The 18,356-nt window shown below is 25.7% G+C and overlaps 1 protein-coding gene and 1 long non-coding RNA gene across 2 annotated transcripts in view; both read left to right on the forward strand.

Moving 5' to 3' along the window:
• Positions 1-12,161, forward strand: part of LOC100200009 (bifunctional purine biosynthesis protein ATIC) — a 48,410-nt gene extending 36,249 nt beyond the window's left edge. Inside the window, exons 14-19 of the mRNA XM_065810055.1 lie at positions 5,613-5,686; positions 6,006-6,051; positions 11,291-11,353; positions 11,461-11,520; positions 11,620-11,715; positions 11,944-12,161. Coding sequence (XP_065666127.1) covers positions 5,613-5,686; positions 6,006-6,051; positions 11,291-11,353; positions 11,461-11,520; positions 11,620-11,715; positions 11,944-12,063 — 459 coding nt within the window. The 3' untranslated portion in view covers positions 12,064-12,161. The remainder of the gene's footprint in view (positions 1-5,612; positions 5,687-6,005; positions 6,052-11,290; positions 11,354-11,460; positions 11,521-11,619; positions 11,716-11,943) is intronic.
• A 3,930-nt stretch (positions 12,162-16,091) lies between these two features.
• LOC136087185 (uncharacterized) lies at positions 16,092-16,501 on the forward strand. Its single transcript, XR_010641604.1, has 3 exons — positions 16,092-16,157; positions 16,269-16,328; positions 16,414-16,501. It is a non-coding gene; the product is annotated as an uncharacterized LOC136087185 (long non-coding RNA).
• The last annotated feature ends 1,855 nt before the right edge of the window (positions 16,502-18,356 follow it).

Here is an 18,356-nt window from a genome sequence, read left to right on the forward strand (position 1 = left end):
AAAAAAATTTAGGAAAAATTTTTTTGTAATAATTAATGATTACATTGAAATCAAAATACTGAGTAAGAATGTTTGGAGAAATTGAAATCAAAATACTGAGTAAGAATGTTTGAAAAGTTTGAAAAGAATGAGAGAAATGATTAATCTTATCTTTCGTCTATGGTGTTTTAAAACAAAGCTTTTAAATGATATTGATTAAATTTTGTACAATTATTCCTAAGTCATTAAGAAGATTTATTGTTGATAAACAATATCGATTAAGGCTGTGAGAATCTAAAAATTGTTCTAAATTTTTAATTTTTGCTATTTAATGTTTTTAGATCAAATTGTCAAAATACTTGTATAAAAATTCAAAAAAATTACAAAAAAAGGAAAAAAACCTGATCACTCTAGTGATACGTTTTAATTCTAGTGATAATTTTGTAGTATTTTAAAGCCAAATTCTTATATAAAAGATTTACATTTTTTTAGCAATTTTAAGATTTTAATAAGGAAAAACTCAAAAGTTTTGATTGTTTGAATTTAATGATTCTGCAACTGTATTCTTACATTTGTAATTGGAACAAATTATGCCAGTTTTTATTTACATTTGTCATGGTTACAAGTAGTGTTGCAACTGTATGTTTACATTTGTAATAGTCACAAGGAAGATGATAGGCTCGAAACACCACAGTCAAAGAATAACACTGTTGTTAAACTTATGAGTTTATATATATAACTTATGAATATAGTTCAAAAATTTTGTTATTAATAGTTTTCAAGAAACAAAGAATTTCATAATATAATAATGTAAAAGTTCATTTAAATTTTTAACGATGATAAAGCATGACATTATTATGGCTTTTTTACTAAATTACACTTTTAAGCGGAGTTTAGGTTCAACAAATAAACAACATTTAAATCAAGAAATACTAAAACTGTTTAAGAATGTTCAACTAAGTTCAAAATAATACAGAGAAGAAGAGGTTGAAAAGCTTTTTCATTGTATGGGCAGGAGGTGTCTTGCGTTGTGCTGCTAGAAACCATTCATAACATCCATAAAAGAAGGCTGTGTAACAGATTAAAAAAAAATTTACTAGTGCGGTTTGCAATGCTAAAGATTTCTCTTGAGATCATCATGACAAGCATGCATAACAACACTTGTTGGCAACATATTTTAATTTTATTAGCGTGAAATAACACACTGGGCACTTTTCTTTATCATAAGCTCTGTCATATAGTAAAAAATGCAGCCTTTTTTTAAAGTAGCCTCCTTAACTGTAGTAGTCTTTTTGGTCTTGAGAAGGTAAATAACATTTGTATAACATCTTGATAAAAACATGATAAAAACTTACTTGAGCAGTGATAGTATTTGTAAAAAATCGCAACGGATTGCAACAAATTTATTGAGAAACTTTAAAAACTTTTTTTAATTTTATTTAATAATTTACCTCCCCAAGGCCAAGAAGGCCACTAAAGTCAAGGAGGCAACTTTAATTGTGGTTACAACCCTCTCTCAACTCTATAACTCTGAAACACAAACCTTAAGGAAGTTAAGCGCAATACTACCAGGGATGTGGTGAGGATCAAACTCTGAACTACACCACTACCGCATTTTAGTTGTAACAACATGCAATTTAGATATAAATCTTATATCATACTGTGGAGGGTAGTTAATAATTTTAACAAGCGTATATTGAAACATGCATATAAAATACATAACCTTAACTGTCACAATAAATTATTTGTAAATAATAAATTATTTATAAAATAAATTATTATATTTATGTCATTAATCATAATATTATTCTTTTTTATACAAAATAAAATTAAAATTAAACAATGAAAGCTATTTTTTTACTATTTATTTATTGTTTATTATATTTCAGCATTGTCAAACTGAATCATTTAATAAATAATATAAACAAAATTTTTGAAGTAAACAAAACTTGATGCTTCATCTTTATAAAGTATTATTAATTAAATATCATTCAAACCACCTCGCAGTGGTCTAAAAAATTTGATTTTTGGCCGAAATTTAAAAAAAAAAAGTTTGATATATTTTTTAATATTATTATTTTTAAATTCTACATTATCCAGGTTCAAAAGTATAATATTTATATACTTATGCTCAAAAGAAAAGTTAATAACCATTTCCAAAAGTGATTATAAATCAATGAATAATTTAGCGCAAAATTAAAACATTTTTTAGTTTTTATATGAATTTTTTATTATATGCATATATGAATATATATTTTTTATTAACAAATATCATAGTAAAGGTTTTAATACGAAATAATATTATTTTTTATAATTGTCTTTATTGATATCTATTTGAAAAATTATCAATATGATAGTTTTTCAAATAGAGATTTCTTGGTTTTATTCACTTCAAAATTAGGTTGCTGTCCTCAGTACTCTGCTCAGGTTATACATCATACTATGGAAACGAAAAGGCTACCCAAAAGACAATGAAAAATTCAAACTGAGAACATTGCAGCTGCAGCAGCCATTGTTGTTGCTAAGTCAAATTTGTAGATTTCACAACAATTGCAACAATCTCAGACATCAGTTTGTAGAATATTGCATAATGATCTGGGGTTGCTTTCTTATAAAGTTGTATTGACTCAAGAACCAAAGCCAAATGATCACAGATTGTGTCATGAGTTTCCTGACTGGGTTTTTGAGTACTGCCAAAAAATCATTTTTGGTTGGATGGTTTTTTAATAAACAAAATTGCTGTTATTGGTGAAAGGATAACCCAGAAGTTCTACAAATAGTTCTATTGCACTTTATTAAAAACTCACTGTCTGTTGTGGTTTATGATATCATCATATGGTATCATATTCATCAGACCTTGTTTCTTTTAAAATAAAAATAAAAAAGCTGCAACTGGAAATGAGAATTGCTATAAAACCATGTTACTTAAATTTAAATGGCCAGAACTTAAAAACATCAATATTAAAGATATATGTTTCCAAAAAAATGGCACTGCATGTCATACAGCATATGCTACTCTCGCTTTGCTGAGGGCAAAGTTTGGTGATTAGATCATATTTATCAAGTTATTGGCAAAATACAGTAGGAATTATTGCACCGAGTGATCAAAAATTAGAGCAATCGGGTGTGTCTGTGTCTACAAGCCTGTGGTGGACATTTTAACAATATCTTATTTCAAACATAACAGCATTGTCCAGGCTTCGAAATAAAGCAGGAATTAAGTTGACGTGACTTTCTTGTTTAATTCAAAAGTCTTATTGGTTTTAATGAAAGACCCTTTATATTTGCATAAATTATTGATATTTGAAAGATTTTTTTTTTTCAATTAATAAAAGTTAACAAAATAACAAAGAAATTAACAAAAATTAAAGTTTTTTTTTTCAATTTCAACTTCTTGCTTAAACTTAAGTATAAACTTGATCAACATGAATCAAATCTCAATATACATGTATTTAAAAAAAAAATCAGCTGCGTATATTAATATTCAAGCCAACTTTAAAGCTCCTAAAGTATATCTATTTTATGTAGTCAAAAATACTAGTATTTTTGCTGCATTTTTTATATACATGTTCAAAAACATTTTTTCAAATATGCATTCCTACTATCTATCTAAATTATTAAAAATCATTCAAATATTCATTTTCAATTGATTTTTATGAAATATTCCTAATATTTAACTATATGAAAATACTAATTTTGGTAAATTTAAAGCCCATGTAAAATACATGTCCACTATTGAAACTGTATATTTATAGTATATTTTAAATATCTATGATCACTTAATAATTTCTAAAAAAATCAGCTGTGTAAAATTAAAGTAACGGACCCTATATCTATTTCAAAGTATACTGTATTGACACTATATTTGTGTTATTTTTATGCGGGGTTTTCATGCAAAAATACTTGTGAAAAATAAACAGAAATCATCACTTACAATTATTAGCTAAAATATATAATTTCTGCTATTTTTCATTTCCAAATGTTTTTGACTATCTACAGGGTTCCCACCAGTCCTGGAAAGTCCTGGAAAATCCTGGAATTTGAAAGTAGTTCTGGATTTTTGAATTGTTCTGTTAAATCCTGGAATAGTCTTGGAAAATGGGATAATATTTTATATTCTGTATTTATTGTAATATTTCATATTTTGTTTTTAAGTAAAGACAAACAATGCAACAACAGTACAACTACAATACTAACTATAGTAAATTATAGTAATATAATTGCTCTAATCTTTATTTTTATGGGAAATCTGACTCTTATATTGTTTTTGAAATTTGTACTTTGAAGATTATTAAAAAAACTTACACATCCACATTAAGGCATAGTTAATTTGTTTAAAAATATTATTTGAAAGATATCATCATTGAGGTTTTCATAAATCATAAATATATAGACTGTTAATATATATTTTTTCAATTAGTATTTAATTATTGTATTGTTGTATAGTTTCAAATAGTTATGAATAAATCATAAATATATTGACTGTTAATATATATTTTTTCAGTTAGTATTTTATGATTGCATTGTTGAATTGTTTTGAATAATTTTAGTTTTAGTATGAAATATTAGAGATTCTAAATTCTTTTTGGCTCCTAAAATGTATTTTTCAAGTAAAATGGCTTGTTGAAGAAAAATATAAACATTGGTTATGCCAAAAAACAGAAACTGTTTTGATTTGTTTAACACGGGAGAAGCTGCTTTAACTTTACACATGAAAGATAAAAAGCACATAGAGAGATCTCCTTCTGCTAACAATATCAAGTCATTGATGCCAACTGGTCCTAACACTGTTCAAGTTAATGAGTATATATCAGAATGCTCAAATAAAGCAGAACACCAAAAAACAATTAATAAAATGCAAATAAATACATCTACACTTGAAGCTGAAATTTGTTGGGTTCTTAATATTGTGTATTCTAAATATTTAATGAATTCTTCAACTGATTCTGTTAAATTATTTAGTAAAATGTTTCCAGGTAGTGACATTGCTAAGTTGTTTCAATGTGGACCCACCAAGGCCAGTTATTTCAACATTCAAATTAGCTCCCTTTTTTAAAAATTAATTACTAACTTCCCTATCTAATACACCTTATTACAGTGTTTCATTTGATGAATCTATGAACCAAGTTTTTCTGAAGGGTCAAATAGACCTTTTAGTTAGATTTTGAGTTGACAATATGAGTATGGTTAAAACTCGTTATCTTAAATCAGAGTTCATGGGTCGCTCGACAGCACATGTTATGCTTCTAGGCCTTGGGGAGGTGAAATTAACAAAAATATATATATATATTTGAAATAATATGAAGCCACAAGCAAAAAAATAAGCTGTAAAATAAATGTAAACTTTTATATTCTTGACTTGAATTCCATTTATGATATATGTGAACAGCAAAACCTTAAAATAAATAACATTTTTAAGGTTTGGATTCAGCATGATCATTTTAATATATAAACATCAAATTTTTATTTCGGTCAAAAATCAATTTTTTCAGACCACTTTAAAAACCTTTAAAAACCAATGTTCTTTATGAATTATTGTCATCATTCATAGTCATCGTAAGTTCTTGATGTAAAAGAATAAGTATATAAAACCAGTAGAAAGCCTTATTGAAGTCTTTTTTTTTTTTTGACAGGTTGTTGGTGTTGGTGCTGGTCAACAGTCTCGGATACATTGTGTTCGCCTTGCAGGGGAGAAAACTAATCTTTGGTAAACTTTAAATGTAGACTCTTTACAAAGCATCATAACCTTTTTTACAAAACATTTGAATACAAACTTTTTATTTTTTTATTTTACTGCGAAGTTTTTACTAAGTTTGTAACATGACAAGTGAAGTGTTAATATTATTTTCTTTTTTAATTATTTGTAAAATTATACAATGCAAAAAATATACAAAACGCATAATAACAGTTTTTTTATAGATATAATCTTTGGTAATATATTTAATTTGGAATTAAATAATGTATTATGAAACTATTTTATTTTGATATTATGTTGTTAATAATTTTCATTAAATATTTCAACATAGGTGGCTTCGGCATCACCCAAAAGTGCTGTCTCTAAATTTTAAAAAGGTCTGTTTTTTCTGTTTTCAATTATAGCACACACACAAAAAAAAACTCATAAAAAATTTATACATGCATACATACATACATACTATATCATATTTTGCAGCTTAAGCGGACTTAAATCAATACAACTTTTTTGGAAAAAGAAGAGAGAAAGAAACAATTGCTGTCCTAGCGGCAATCTCCCTTGCATGTTTTAGCTAGCCAGTTGGTGTGTGTACTAAAACTTTCACAGCTACAGGATGACTTTTTTTCAACCCCATGCTCCTGTACTGTAGTTTGTTGAACTTTTATCTAAAAAACATGAAATGAACTATTATTTGCATATCTTTTGAAAAAAACTCACCCCGCCATTAGAAAATCGATTTTTACATGTATTCCTACTATGTATTTCTAGTGGGCACAAGATATGTTTATAACGTCTAAAACACGTATTAAAACGAATTAATACATATTTTAGACGTTTAAAATACGTCTTTTGCCCACTGGGTTACATAGCAGTACTTATGTCAAAATCAATTTTTCAATGGTAAACTTTTTTCAAAAGATATGCAAATAGTTATTCATTTCGTGCTTTTTAGGCAAAAGTTCACCAAACTACAGTACAGGAGCATTGGGTTGAAAAAAAGTCATAACCCTCATATATATATATATATATATATATATATATATATATATATATATATATATATATATATATATATATATATATATATATATATATATATATATATATATATATATATATATATATATATATATATAGATATATATATAGATATATATATATATATATATATATATATATAGATATATATATATATATATATATATATATATATATATATATATATATATATATATATATATATATATATATATATATATATATATATATATATTAGGGTAGGTCGATTATGGTATGTAAGTACCGCTAAGCAACATAAAGTTGGATATTTGTATATAAGTAACAAAAATAGCTAACTTGAGTGTTTTAACTGAATATTTTTTTGCGGAATTTCGATGGATTTTGTGAATTTGCATACTTGGTAAACTACTTTTCGCTGTTTTATAAAATTTAATTTTCTTTATTTTTTAAAGCACGCATGTATTGTATTTTGTTTGTAAACAATATTTAACTTCGTAGTTTTGTAGTCTTTAGTAAAGTCTCTGACTGCTTTTAACTTAACGCCAAAATATCAAATTTATAAGCGGTTAATAAATATTTCTTAAAATATACTTTTTGATTCGCCCGAGTCTATACAACTAGATTTACATGCTTAACTGTTTTATATTTTATAAATGTTACTTTTGTAGAATGATATAATGTAGTTAAAATATATGAAAGTGAACAATAAGCACGTTTTACTAGTAAATTAGTATACTAATTGAAAAAAGTATTATTATCAAGTAAGTTATTATTTTGTGCAAAATTAAAATAGTTTAGTAATTGAATAAAGTGTTACTAATTTATTTACTAATTTATTGCAAATAATTTATGTGTCTCGTAATAATAATATGAACAAAGTATTTAGTTTTAAAAGATAAAAAATGCTAAAAATAAAAAAAAGGCCCAATACGCGATTGAAAAGTCAAGAGAGTTATGGAGGTTGCCCTTGTGATTTAATTACAATGGAGTCTAGCACATACAGACAATTGATTCAATTTTTATTCTTAGATTGTTCTGACATTAGGCCGAACTTTTGGGCAATTGTTAAACGTGTTTCATGTGTCTTAAAATTTATATAATTATCTGTCAATCCACGATTGCCTTTAATAAACGATAAATCTATTGAAACAAAAATTAAAAATCTATTTGCAACTGTAAAAAAACATAAACCGCAAACACACTAAAGCAAATATCAAACGAAACCTAGATTCTAAACTAGACAAACTTTTTGATATATCTGCTTGTTGCTGTTCATTGGATATTGTGTCATGTTACAATGTTTATGTAAATGGAACACAGTATTTGCATATTCCCTAAAGAAGCAAAATCCCAATAGAATAAAGAGCTTATATACGGGACCAGCGTTTAAAAACAGGACCAAAAGGGCTGTTTCAGATGTCTTCGGTAGATACATCTGCTTTAAAACAAAACAACAGGATTAAAGAGAAGGAAGGAAATATGTCACATCACAAACATATTAATAATGAGCTTTCAAGTTTGTTACCAGTTCCCCCATAATGTATATCTGAAATAATAACATCTCAGGTATTTTTATTGCGTGGCCTTAAAATTTTTATTTGTTTAGTATATATTTAACGCTTATTAATAATAAAATCACTTATCTAAAGTATTTTAAATTTTTTTACTTAAGGAACGGGATGAATGGAAACCAAGTAAAAGAACACAGGCAGGCTATAGTATTCAAAAGTTTCAAAGATATGCAATGGAGGCGGATGGTCAGAGGCGGATGTTCTTCAAATCTCGGCGCAGCTCTAGGAAATGCCTTACTCCATGATATCAAGCATCTATTGCTACCGGAAGTTGACATCAATAATATTCTAATGGATAAGTGTAAATCAGACAGAGCTAAGTCAAAAGTAAAAATAATTTCAATAAACGCAGATTCAGAAGAGAAGACACAACTATTTTGCATTGGTTTAGATGGAAAGATAGATAAGAACACAAAAATGTACTTAAAAACAATTAGTTCTGAAAAAAAAAATTTCATAACAAAATGTTTTTCTGCAGAACATCACCTTACTTTTACATATGAGGAGAACAATTTTCGTTGTTGGTGCTACTGGGGATGTTCTTGCTCTTGAGACATTTAGTGTACTTGAAGAATATGAAAGTCTGAAGAGGATCCGTGCTATTCTTTTAGACAATACTGCATCAAAAACAGGTCGGAGGAGTGGCTTGGTGGTTAATCTAGAAGATTTGATAGGAAGGAAACTTCACACAATAGGTTGTAGCCTTCATCAGAATGAACTCCCACTAAAAGCTCTTTTTAAAAAGTTAAATGGAAAAACAACCGGTTCACAAAATTTTAGTAGACCAATTGGGAAAAGATACTCAGACAACCTTCATAGACAACCTCAAGTAGAGTTAGAAGCAATTCAAACTTCTATCACTGAAGGATATATTTCACATGAGATATTAAAAGATATTAGTCATGATCAAAGGCTTCTTAACGAATATTGTAAAGGTATTGGATTAGGTAAAGTAGACGACAAATGGGCTAATTGCAAAATAATAGGTCCAATGAATCATGCTCGATGGTTAACCCTTTCTACACGAATTCTTTGTTTATACACTCAAGATATTTCTCCAAACGCAAGTCTGAAAAAACTGACCCATTATATAGTTAAAGTTTATGCTCCATCATGGTTTCAAATAAAGAAACCTTCCAAATTGCAAGATTCCCACAGATTCTGTTTTTCACTATTAATCAATTGAATCTTATTAAGTTTGATGATGTAAAAAGAATTAAAAAAAAAAACATTCAAGGAAATGCTTTCTGTTTGATACCTGCAAATTTTCACTATGCAATGGTTAAAAATAATGATGAACAGATCAGGACTCTCGGATTTGAGACAATACTCACTCACAGGAAACAGTAAATTTTTTAAAATTAGTTTTTCTATTTATAATGTATCAGGCACCTGTATACAAAGCTTTTTTAAAAATGTATTGTGCTGTATTTTATTATAAGTTTTAATTAAGGTTATTAATTATTTTGTTTTTCGTAAGTTTTGTGAAAGTAACAATGTTTTTAGAAACAAAAGCAGTTTTTTTATAGCAGTTTTTAGAAACAATAAGCAGTTTTTAGAAACAAAAGCAGGAATAGAAAAGAAAATCCCTCAAATAAAATGCTACGAACTGGATATCTCTTATTGATATTGCTGATCTTGCTTATATCGAAATAGAGCCACCAACTACAAAAGAGTTTTTCGATGAAGATATTTACACATTCATTAAAAATAAAATGAAGCCTAATTTTCAAGACCTCCCCTCTCATTCCCAGAGCGTTGAGAGATGTTTCAAATTAGTTTCTGAAGCTTCTAACACCGTGTATGGATTTGAAGCCAGGCATAAATCTATACTAACAAAACTACTTAGCAGAAAAATGCGTCAAAGGTTTTTGTCAAAAGGTCGATATTCTCAGTCGTACAATGATTTATTTGCTTAACTTACTTGTTACATTCTTGAAATAATTTTTTTTTAAGTTTAATATTGCTTTTTAAATAATTTATTAAACTAATAATGATTATTTATTGGATTTTATTAAGCGTTTAATGAGATAATCAATGTAATACTACAAGTAAAAAATTTATACTTAAATATGAATTGGACTTGTAACATTTTTGCTTAATAAAACGAAACGATAAAACGTATAAATGATTTAAAATGATGTGTCAAACTTTTTTGATTGAAAATTGAAGTCTGCACGTATTAAAAAGTATGAAACCACAAGCAAAAAGTTATTATTCTTATACCAAATGTTGATGAGGGTACTTCCAAATTTTGATAGCTAATCCGCAAGCCGCCGTTTGACTAAACACCTTCAACTTTTTATTTTTTTGTTTTATATATAAATACAACTTTCAGTACCTTAGCCGTTTCGATTTAAATAAAAAAGTGAAAAATCAACCTACCCTAATATATATATATATATGTATAATATATACATAATAAATAAAATGTTCTATCTAATATTTAAAATAAATAAATAAAAAATTATATATAAATAAATACAATGTTCTATGCAATATAATATATTTGAACATTGTATTTATATATATATATATATTTGTATATATTTAATATATTAGGTAGAACATTTTATTTAATACATTTGTAGATAAAACAAGATAATACTGAGGGGACGATATGTATATATATACTATTGCATGGCCGTCTTTAATTGTTATCCTTGCGGATTTAGTTAGGGGTTATCTTAAAGTATTTTATTTCAAATGATTTTTTTTTTTTTTGCAAATAATATTGTAGTTGTAGCATAAATTGTTAAAAAAAATTTTTTTTAATTATTGCCTCTCACATTCAGTATGTGTTGAAGGAAAAAATTTGTTGAAAGAGTTTGTTTTTTTTCAAACTGTGATTACGACATTTTTTTAAAGGGTACCTTAAAAACTAAAATACCACTGTGATTAGATCCCACTATGCATAAGTTTATTAACATATTACCATTTAATATATTTGTTGCTACTTATATAATTCAAAATAATAATTTAACACTAATTTAAAATCAATAAAACCTTAGTCCTAATTTCTTAGAACCTGAAGCGAGCTGAAATATCAAACTTAATAGATGCATACGTAGGCAATACTATTGGTCAGGTAAACTCTAATCATATATTTTGAAAAGATGATTTTTATTTACATAAAATAGAGTAAAATGTTTGTTAAAACTTTAAACTTTAATTAACTTTATTCTATGGTTTAAGGACATAAAAGAAAGCGATTTTAACCAAAGTTTTGAAGTTCCACCTGAAGATTTTACTGAAGTAATAATTTTTTTTTGACTTTTGAAAATGTTTTTATGACTCTTTGCTCGACTGTCAAAGAGCATTTCAATAGATGTGTACTTTTTTGTAATTGTTTAGTGTGAGCGTAAAGATTGGGTTAAAAATCTAAAGGGGGTTGTACTGAGTTCAGATGCTTTCTTTCCCTTCAGAGATAGCATTGATCGAGCAGTTCAGGTACCATACTAAATTTTCTTTTTCTAGATTTTATATATTGTTTCTTGTTATGCATGAATGCATATATGTATACATATATTGATATATTATGCGTGTATATATGTACATTGGTATGTGTATGTGAATATATATATATATATATATATATATATATATATATATATATATATATATATATATATATATATGCATACATTCATACATATATGTATGTTTAACAATTTTTAGAGTGGTGTTCAATATGTATGTAGTCCGTCTGGCTCTACTGCAGACAAAGCTGTAATTGACGCTGCTAATGATCATGGTGTGGTACTGGTACATACCAATACTAGACTGTTTCACCATTAGATTCTATTTTTCTAGATTAACATAATAAAAGAAAGTCTTGAAATATTTTTGTATATGAATATATAAATATAAAATAAATTTTGTATAAAACTATACAACTTTTTATTTGTAAAAAAATCAGTAAGATAAAAAATTTTGATAGTAAAAATTTCGATAACCAAATAAGTATTTAATAAAGAATTTTTAATTTAAAAAAAAAAAAAAAAAGTAGAAAGTCTTTTAGCACAACCTTAATATAGTTTACGAAATTTTAAATAAATAAATTAAAAATGTTGAGGTGAAAATGAAAACATTAAATGTTTCAACATTAAAAAAAGTTGAAAACTCTATCCAGTTTGGATTGAATTTTCACTTTTAATAACCAAAAAAAAAAAATTTGAGCAATCTTTTAATGAACAAAAAAAATTTAGTAATTTATATGGGTTATTGAAAATGCCAACTGGCAACCCTTAACTAACGAAGAAGAGAGCAAAATTTTTTTATCAAATTGCCATGACACTCAATGGATTAAAGTTTCTTATCACAAATTCCTTGAAACACGTCCTTAGCGAAATTTAACCAAAGAGCAAAAAACCAAGTTAGTTAGAAACTATTGGACGATTTATTTATAAAAATTCATAGTTTGATTTAACATGAAAAAAGGTACTATAACCAAAAACTATTCGCAAATAAAACAAAAAACCATAGTTGTTTCTTAGTGTTGGTAAAATGTGATAACTGATGATCTGCAAAATTTGATTAGAATTTGCAAAATCAAAATTATGTCGACAAAAATTTACTCATTTAACCCTTTAAACGATAAAAATTAATAAACTCATTAAACTGGTAACTAAAAAAAACAGTTGATAAATATTTTTGACGGCAATTTTTGACTTTCCCAGAATATATTGTTAATTATCAATGATGTGTTCATTCTAATGTGATGCTTTTCTTATGTAATGCTTGAATTATATCGCTTATATATATATATATTTTTGTTTGATTAAAATTTTATGTGAATTTCTATAAAAGTTTATGCGCGTCTTTAAAATTAAGAATTTTTAGGCATCAGAGATATGAAAATATAATCTAAAACAGTTAAGTTTATACTCCTATAATTTTTTTTTTCTTTTTTAATATAATAGTTATATTCAAAATAAAGGGTTCTTAAAATATATTTGAAATAAAGTTTAGTAATATGGGCACTTCTACGCTTAAGTGAGTTATTTCGATAGAAAAAATAAATTCATGCAAAAACCAAGTTATCATTGGGTTACCAAATGTTTAAATTTTTATATTTCGATTAATAATGTTATTTATGTTACATTTTTGTTTTTAATTTCAAATTAAAGTTTTGCGTCATTATTTATATGGAAATGGTAGCTAAATTACATTTTGACAAAAGCGTAGAATTATAAGAGGAATTAAGTTTTTTTGTATCTTAATTACCACGAATTTATTATATCATTTATGAACTTAAAAAGTGCAATTGGTTTAAATATATTTTTTATATTTAATAATATATATTATCTGCTGTTTCCCAAAAAAACAACTGTCTCGTAAGTTTTTTAAACTTTTGAAACATGGTGTAAAAACATCTATTGAAATTACTATAAAAACCATTTTCTATAGAATCCCAGTGGGCATGCGTCATCTGGACGTCCGTCGGACGTCTGGACGTCCAGGAGACGTTTTACGGACGACCTCCGGACGACGCATGCCCACTGGGATGGGTAATTTTATTTTTCTATAATTTTTTTTTTGCTGTATATCACATTTTCTATAACAATTATGAATTTCTATACAAAATTATATCAGAATTTCTATATACCATATGTTTAAAAGTTTTATATAAATGTTATAGAGCTATTTTTTATTAGTTTTTTTAAACAAATTCAAATTTACAATATTTTTGTTGATTATATTTATTACCAATCATTGTTAACTATAACTTATTACCAGTCATTGTTTTTTATTTTAAATCGTAATATAAACTAAAAGCTAAAACTAATGCTGAAAGACAAAGTAAATTTAGAAGGCTTGATCCTGTTTTAGCTGAGGAAAAAAATTAAGAGTATGTTAAAAAAAACCCACTAAAAAAAAGAGAAGAATACTCATAGTTACCAAAAGATAAAAAGAAAAAAGCTGATATAGAAAGAAAGATTAAAGATTAGGAAAACAAAAGCTAAATGAAGAAAATCTACTAAAAATAAAACTAATAAAATTATTTGTAACAAGAAGCAAAATAGTACATCTTCTTTTCTATCAAAGGCTGTAAATAAAAACTAATGCTACCCAATAAAAAACTAATGCTACCCAATAGCCCATTAAAGTAAAAAACAGTTGTTTTTATTACTTTAATGGGCTAAAATTAGCTGCTAAACTACATTGCAACATTGTAGAATGTTCTAATAGTTTTAAAGGGGTTACTTCCTTAAATGAAGAAATCAAGAATAACGTTTTTTTTTTGTAATGAAAATGATGATGTCAGCCGCATGTCTACTGGAAAAAAAACAAATTTTCAATAAAAAATTATGGAAAAAAAGATTTTACTCAAAAGTGGCACATTTATATGAGCATAAAAGAGACGCATGCCTTGTTTATGACAGAAAGTAAAAACATAAAGATTGGCGTAAATAAATTTGCGAATTTAAGGTCTTTACGTGTCCTCTTTTAACGACAAAAGCCAGCTGATGTATGCACCTGCATATATCATTAAAGTATAGTTCTTGCACTAAAAAAATTCTCCGACTGCAGTGAAAACATACATGTATGTTCAAGCAAATTTCCAAAATCCTATTTTCAATGTCCAGACAAATCAGAATGTTGGTTTAATGTCAGCACGAAAAATACGGTTTCAAAAAAAACAATTCATTGAAGTGTGATAGAGAAACTTTAGGTTATTGTTAGGTTGTTGAGGCTATTGTTGAGTGGAAATAGTGGAAAGATGATAATAGAAGGATGAAGCAAATAGTTCAAAGTACTTCAGTGGCGCAATTATACGATCAACTGTGCTTACTAATGCTATTTATCTTTTTAACTAATTTTCTAAAATAAAAAAAATTAAAAAAAAGATTTTGGTTATTTAAAAAAATTATTACAATATAGTTTTCTCTGCCAAGGTATATATATATATATATATATATATACATATATATATATATATATATATATATATATATATATATATATATATATATATATATATATATATATATATATATATATATATATACATACATGCACATATATACATATATTTAACAATTAAAGACCTACGGCCATGCAATAGTATATATATATATATAAATATATATATATATATACATATATACATATATATATGCACACACTGATATATTTATATAAGTGTGTGTGTGTATATATATCGTCCCCTCAGTATTATTTTGTTCTATCTACAAATGTAATAAATAAAATGTTCTATCTTATATGTAAAATAAATACAAAAAAAAATTGTATATAAATAAATACAACGTTCTATGTAATATAATATATTATATCAGGTAGAACATTATATTTATTTATATATATATTTTTTTTGTATTTATTTTATATATTAGACAGAATATTTTATTTATTACATTTGTAGATAAAACAAGATAATACTGAGGGGACGATATGTATCAATCTACAATTGCAAGGCCGTCTTTAACTGTTATCCTTGTGGATTTAGTTAGGGGTTATCTTAAAGTATATTATTTCAAATGATTTTTTTTTTGTTGCAAAAAATGTAGTAGTTGTAGCATAAATTGTAGAAAAAATTTTTTTCTAATTATTGCTCTTACATTCAGGTATGTGTTGAAGAAAAAATTATGTAGAAAAGTTTTGTTTTTAAAACTGATTATGACATTTTTTAAAGGGTATCTTAAAACTAAAATACCACTGTAATTAGATCCCACTATGCATAAGTTTATTAACATATTACTATATAACATATTTGTTGTTACTTTTATAATTCAAAATAATAATTTGATACTAATTTAAAAACAATTAAACCTTAGTCTTAATTTAATTAAGCCTTATTTTTTTAAAACCTGAAGCGAGCTGAAATATCCAACTTAATAGATGCATATGTAGGCAATACTATTGGTCAGGTAAACTCCGATCGTATATTTTAAAAAGTTGATTTTTATTTACATAAAATAGAGTAAAATTTTTGACAAAACTTTAAACTTTAATCAACTTTATTCTTCTCATGGTTTAAGGACATAAAAGAAAGCGATTTTAAGCAAAGTTTTGAAGTTCCACCTGAAGATTTTACTGAAGTAATAAAAATATTTGTTATGACTTTTTGCACGACTGTCAAAGTGTATTTCAATAGATTATGTGTATTTTTTTGTAATTGTTTAGTGTGAGCGTAAAGATTGGGTTAAAAAGCTAAAGAGGTTGTGCTGAGTTCAGGTGCTTTCTTTCCCTTCAGAGACAGCATTGATCAAGCAGTTCAGGTACCATACTAAATTTTCTTTTTCTAGATTTTATATATTGTTTCTTGTTATGCATGAATGCATATATGTATACATATATTGATGTATTATGCGTGTATATATGTACATTGGTATGTGTATGTGAATATATATATATATATATACATATATATATATATATATATATATATATATATATATATATATATATATATATATATATATGTATATATATATATATATATATATATATATATATTTATATATATATATATCTATCTAAATCTACAAATCTATATCACACACACACACACACACACACACACACACACACACACACACACACACACACACACACACACACACATATATATAAATATATATATATATATATATATATATATATATATATATATATATATATATATATATACATATATATACATACAGTCATACATACATGCATGTTTAACAATTTTTAGAGTGGTGTATAATATGTATGTAGTCCGTCTGGCTCTACTGCAGACAAAGCTGTAATTGACGCTGCTAATGATCATGGTGTTGTACTGGTACATACCAATAGTAGATTGTTTCACCATTAGATTTTATTTTTCTAGATTAACATAAAGAAGAAAAGTCTTGAAATATTTTTGTATATGAATATATAAATATAAAATAAATTTGATATAACACTATACAATTTTTTATTTGTAAAAAATTAAGTAAGATAAAAAATTTTGATAACCAAATAAGTATTTAATAAAGAATTTGTAATGTTTAAAAAAAAAATAGTAGAAAGTCTTTTTGCACAACCTTAATACAATTTACAAAATTTTGAATAAATACATTAAAAATTTCAACATTAAAAATGTTAAAACGTCTATCCAGTTTGGATAGAGTTTTCAACACTTAATTAAAAAAAAAAAAAAAAAATAGTTAAGCTATCTTTTAATGAACAAAAAAATTTAGTAATTTATATGGGTTATTGAAAATGCCAACTGGCAACCCTTAATAACGCAGAAAAGAGCAAATATTTTTTATCGTATTGCCCGGACACTCAATGGATTAAAGTTTCTTATCACAATTTCTTTTAAAATTCCTTGAAACACTTCTTCAATGAATGTTAGCCAAAGAGCAAAAAAACCAAGTTAGTTTGAAACTATTAGACGATCTATTTATAAAAATTCATTGTTTGATTTGAAATGAAAAAAGGTACCAAAACCAAAAACTATTCGCAAGAAAAACATAAAACAAAAAACCCTAGTTATTTCTGAGTGTTGTTAAAATGTGATAACTGAAGATCTGCAAAATTTGATTAGAATTTGCAAAACCAAAAATATGTCGACAAAAATTATATAATATACTCATTAAACTTTTTAAACGATAAAAATTAATAAACTCATTAAACAAGTAACAAACAAAAACAGTTGATAAATATTTTAATATAAATAAATAAATATTGAAACCAATTTTTGACTTTCCCAGAATATATTGTTATTATTAACGATTTGTTCATTCTAATGTGATGCTTTTCTTATGTAATGCTTGAACTATGTCGCTTTTAATTAATTTTTTTTTTGTTTGATTAAAATTGTATTTGAATTTCTATAAAAATTTATGCGCGTCTTTAAAATTGAGAGCGACAGTTTTATTAAACATTTGAGAATTTTTAGGCATCAGAGATATGAAAATGTAATCTAAAAAAGTCATGTTAATACTCCTATAATTTTTTCTTTTTTTTAGTATAATAGTTATATTCAAAATAAGGGATTCTTAAAATACTAGGGTGTCCCATAAGTTCGCGGGCACTTTGCGACAAAACTTTATTTCATTGTAACTTAATATTTATTAACAATTATTCTTCAAAGT

The sequence above is a fragment of the Hydra vulgaris genome, chromosome 11, assembly GCF_038396675.1.
Source record: "Hydra vulgaris chromosome 11, alternate assembly HydraT2T_AEP".
NCBI classification, from domain to species: domain Eukaryota; kingdom Metazoa; phylum Cnidaria; class Hydrozoa; order Anthoathecata; family Hydridae; genus Hydra; species Hydra vulgaris.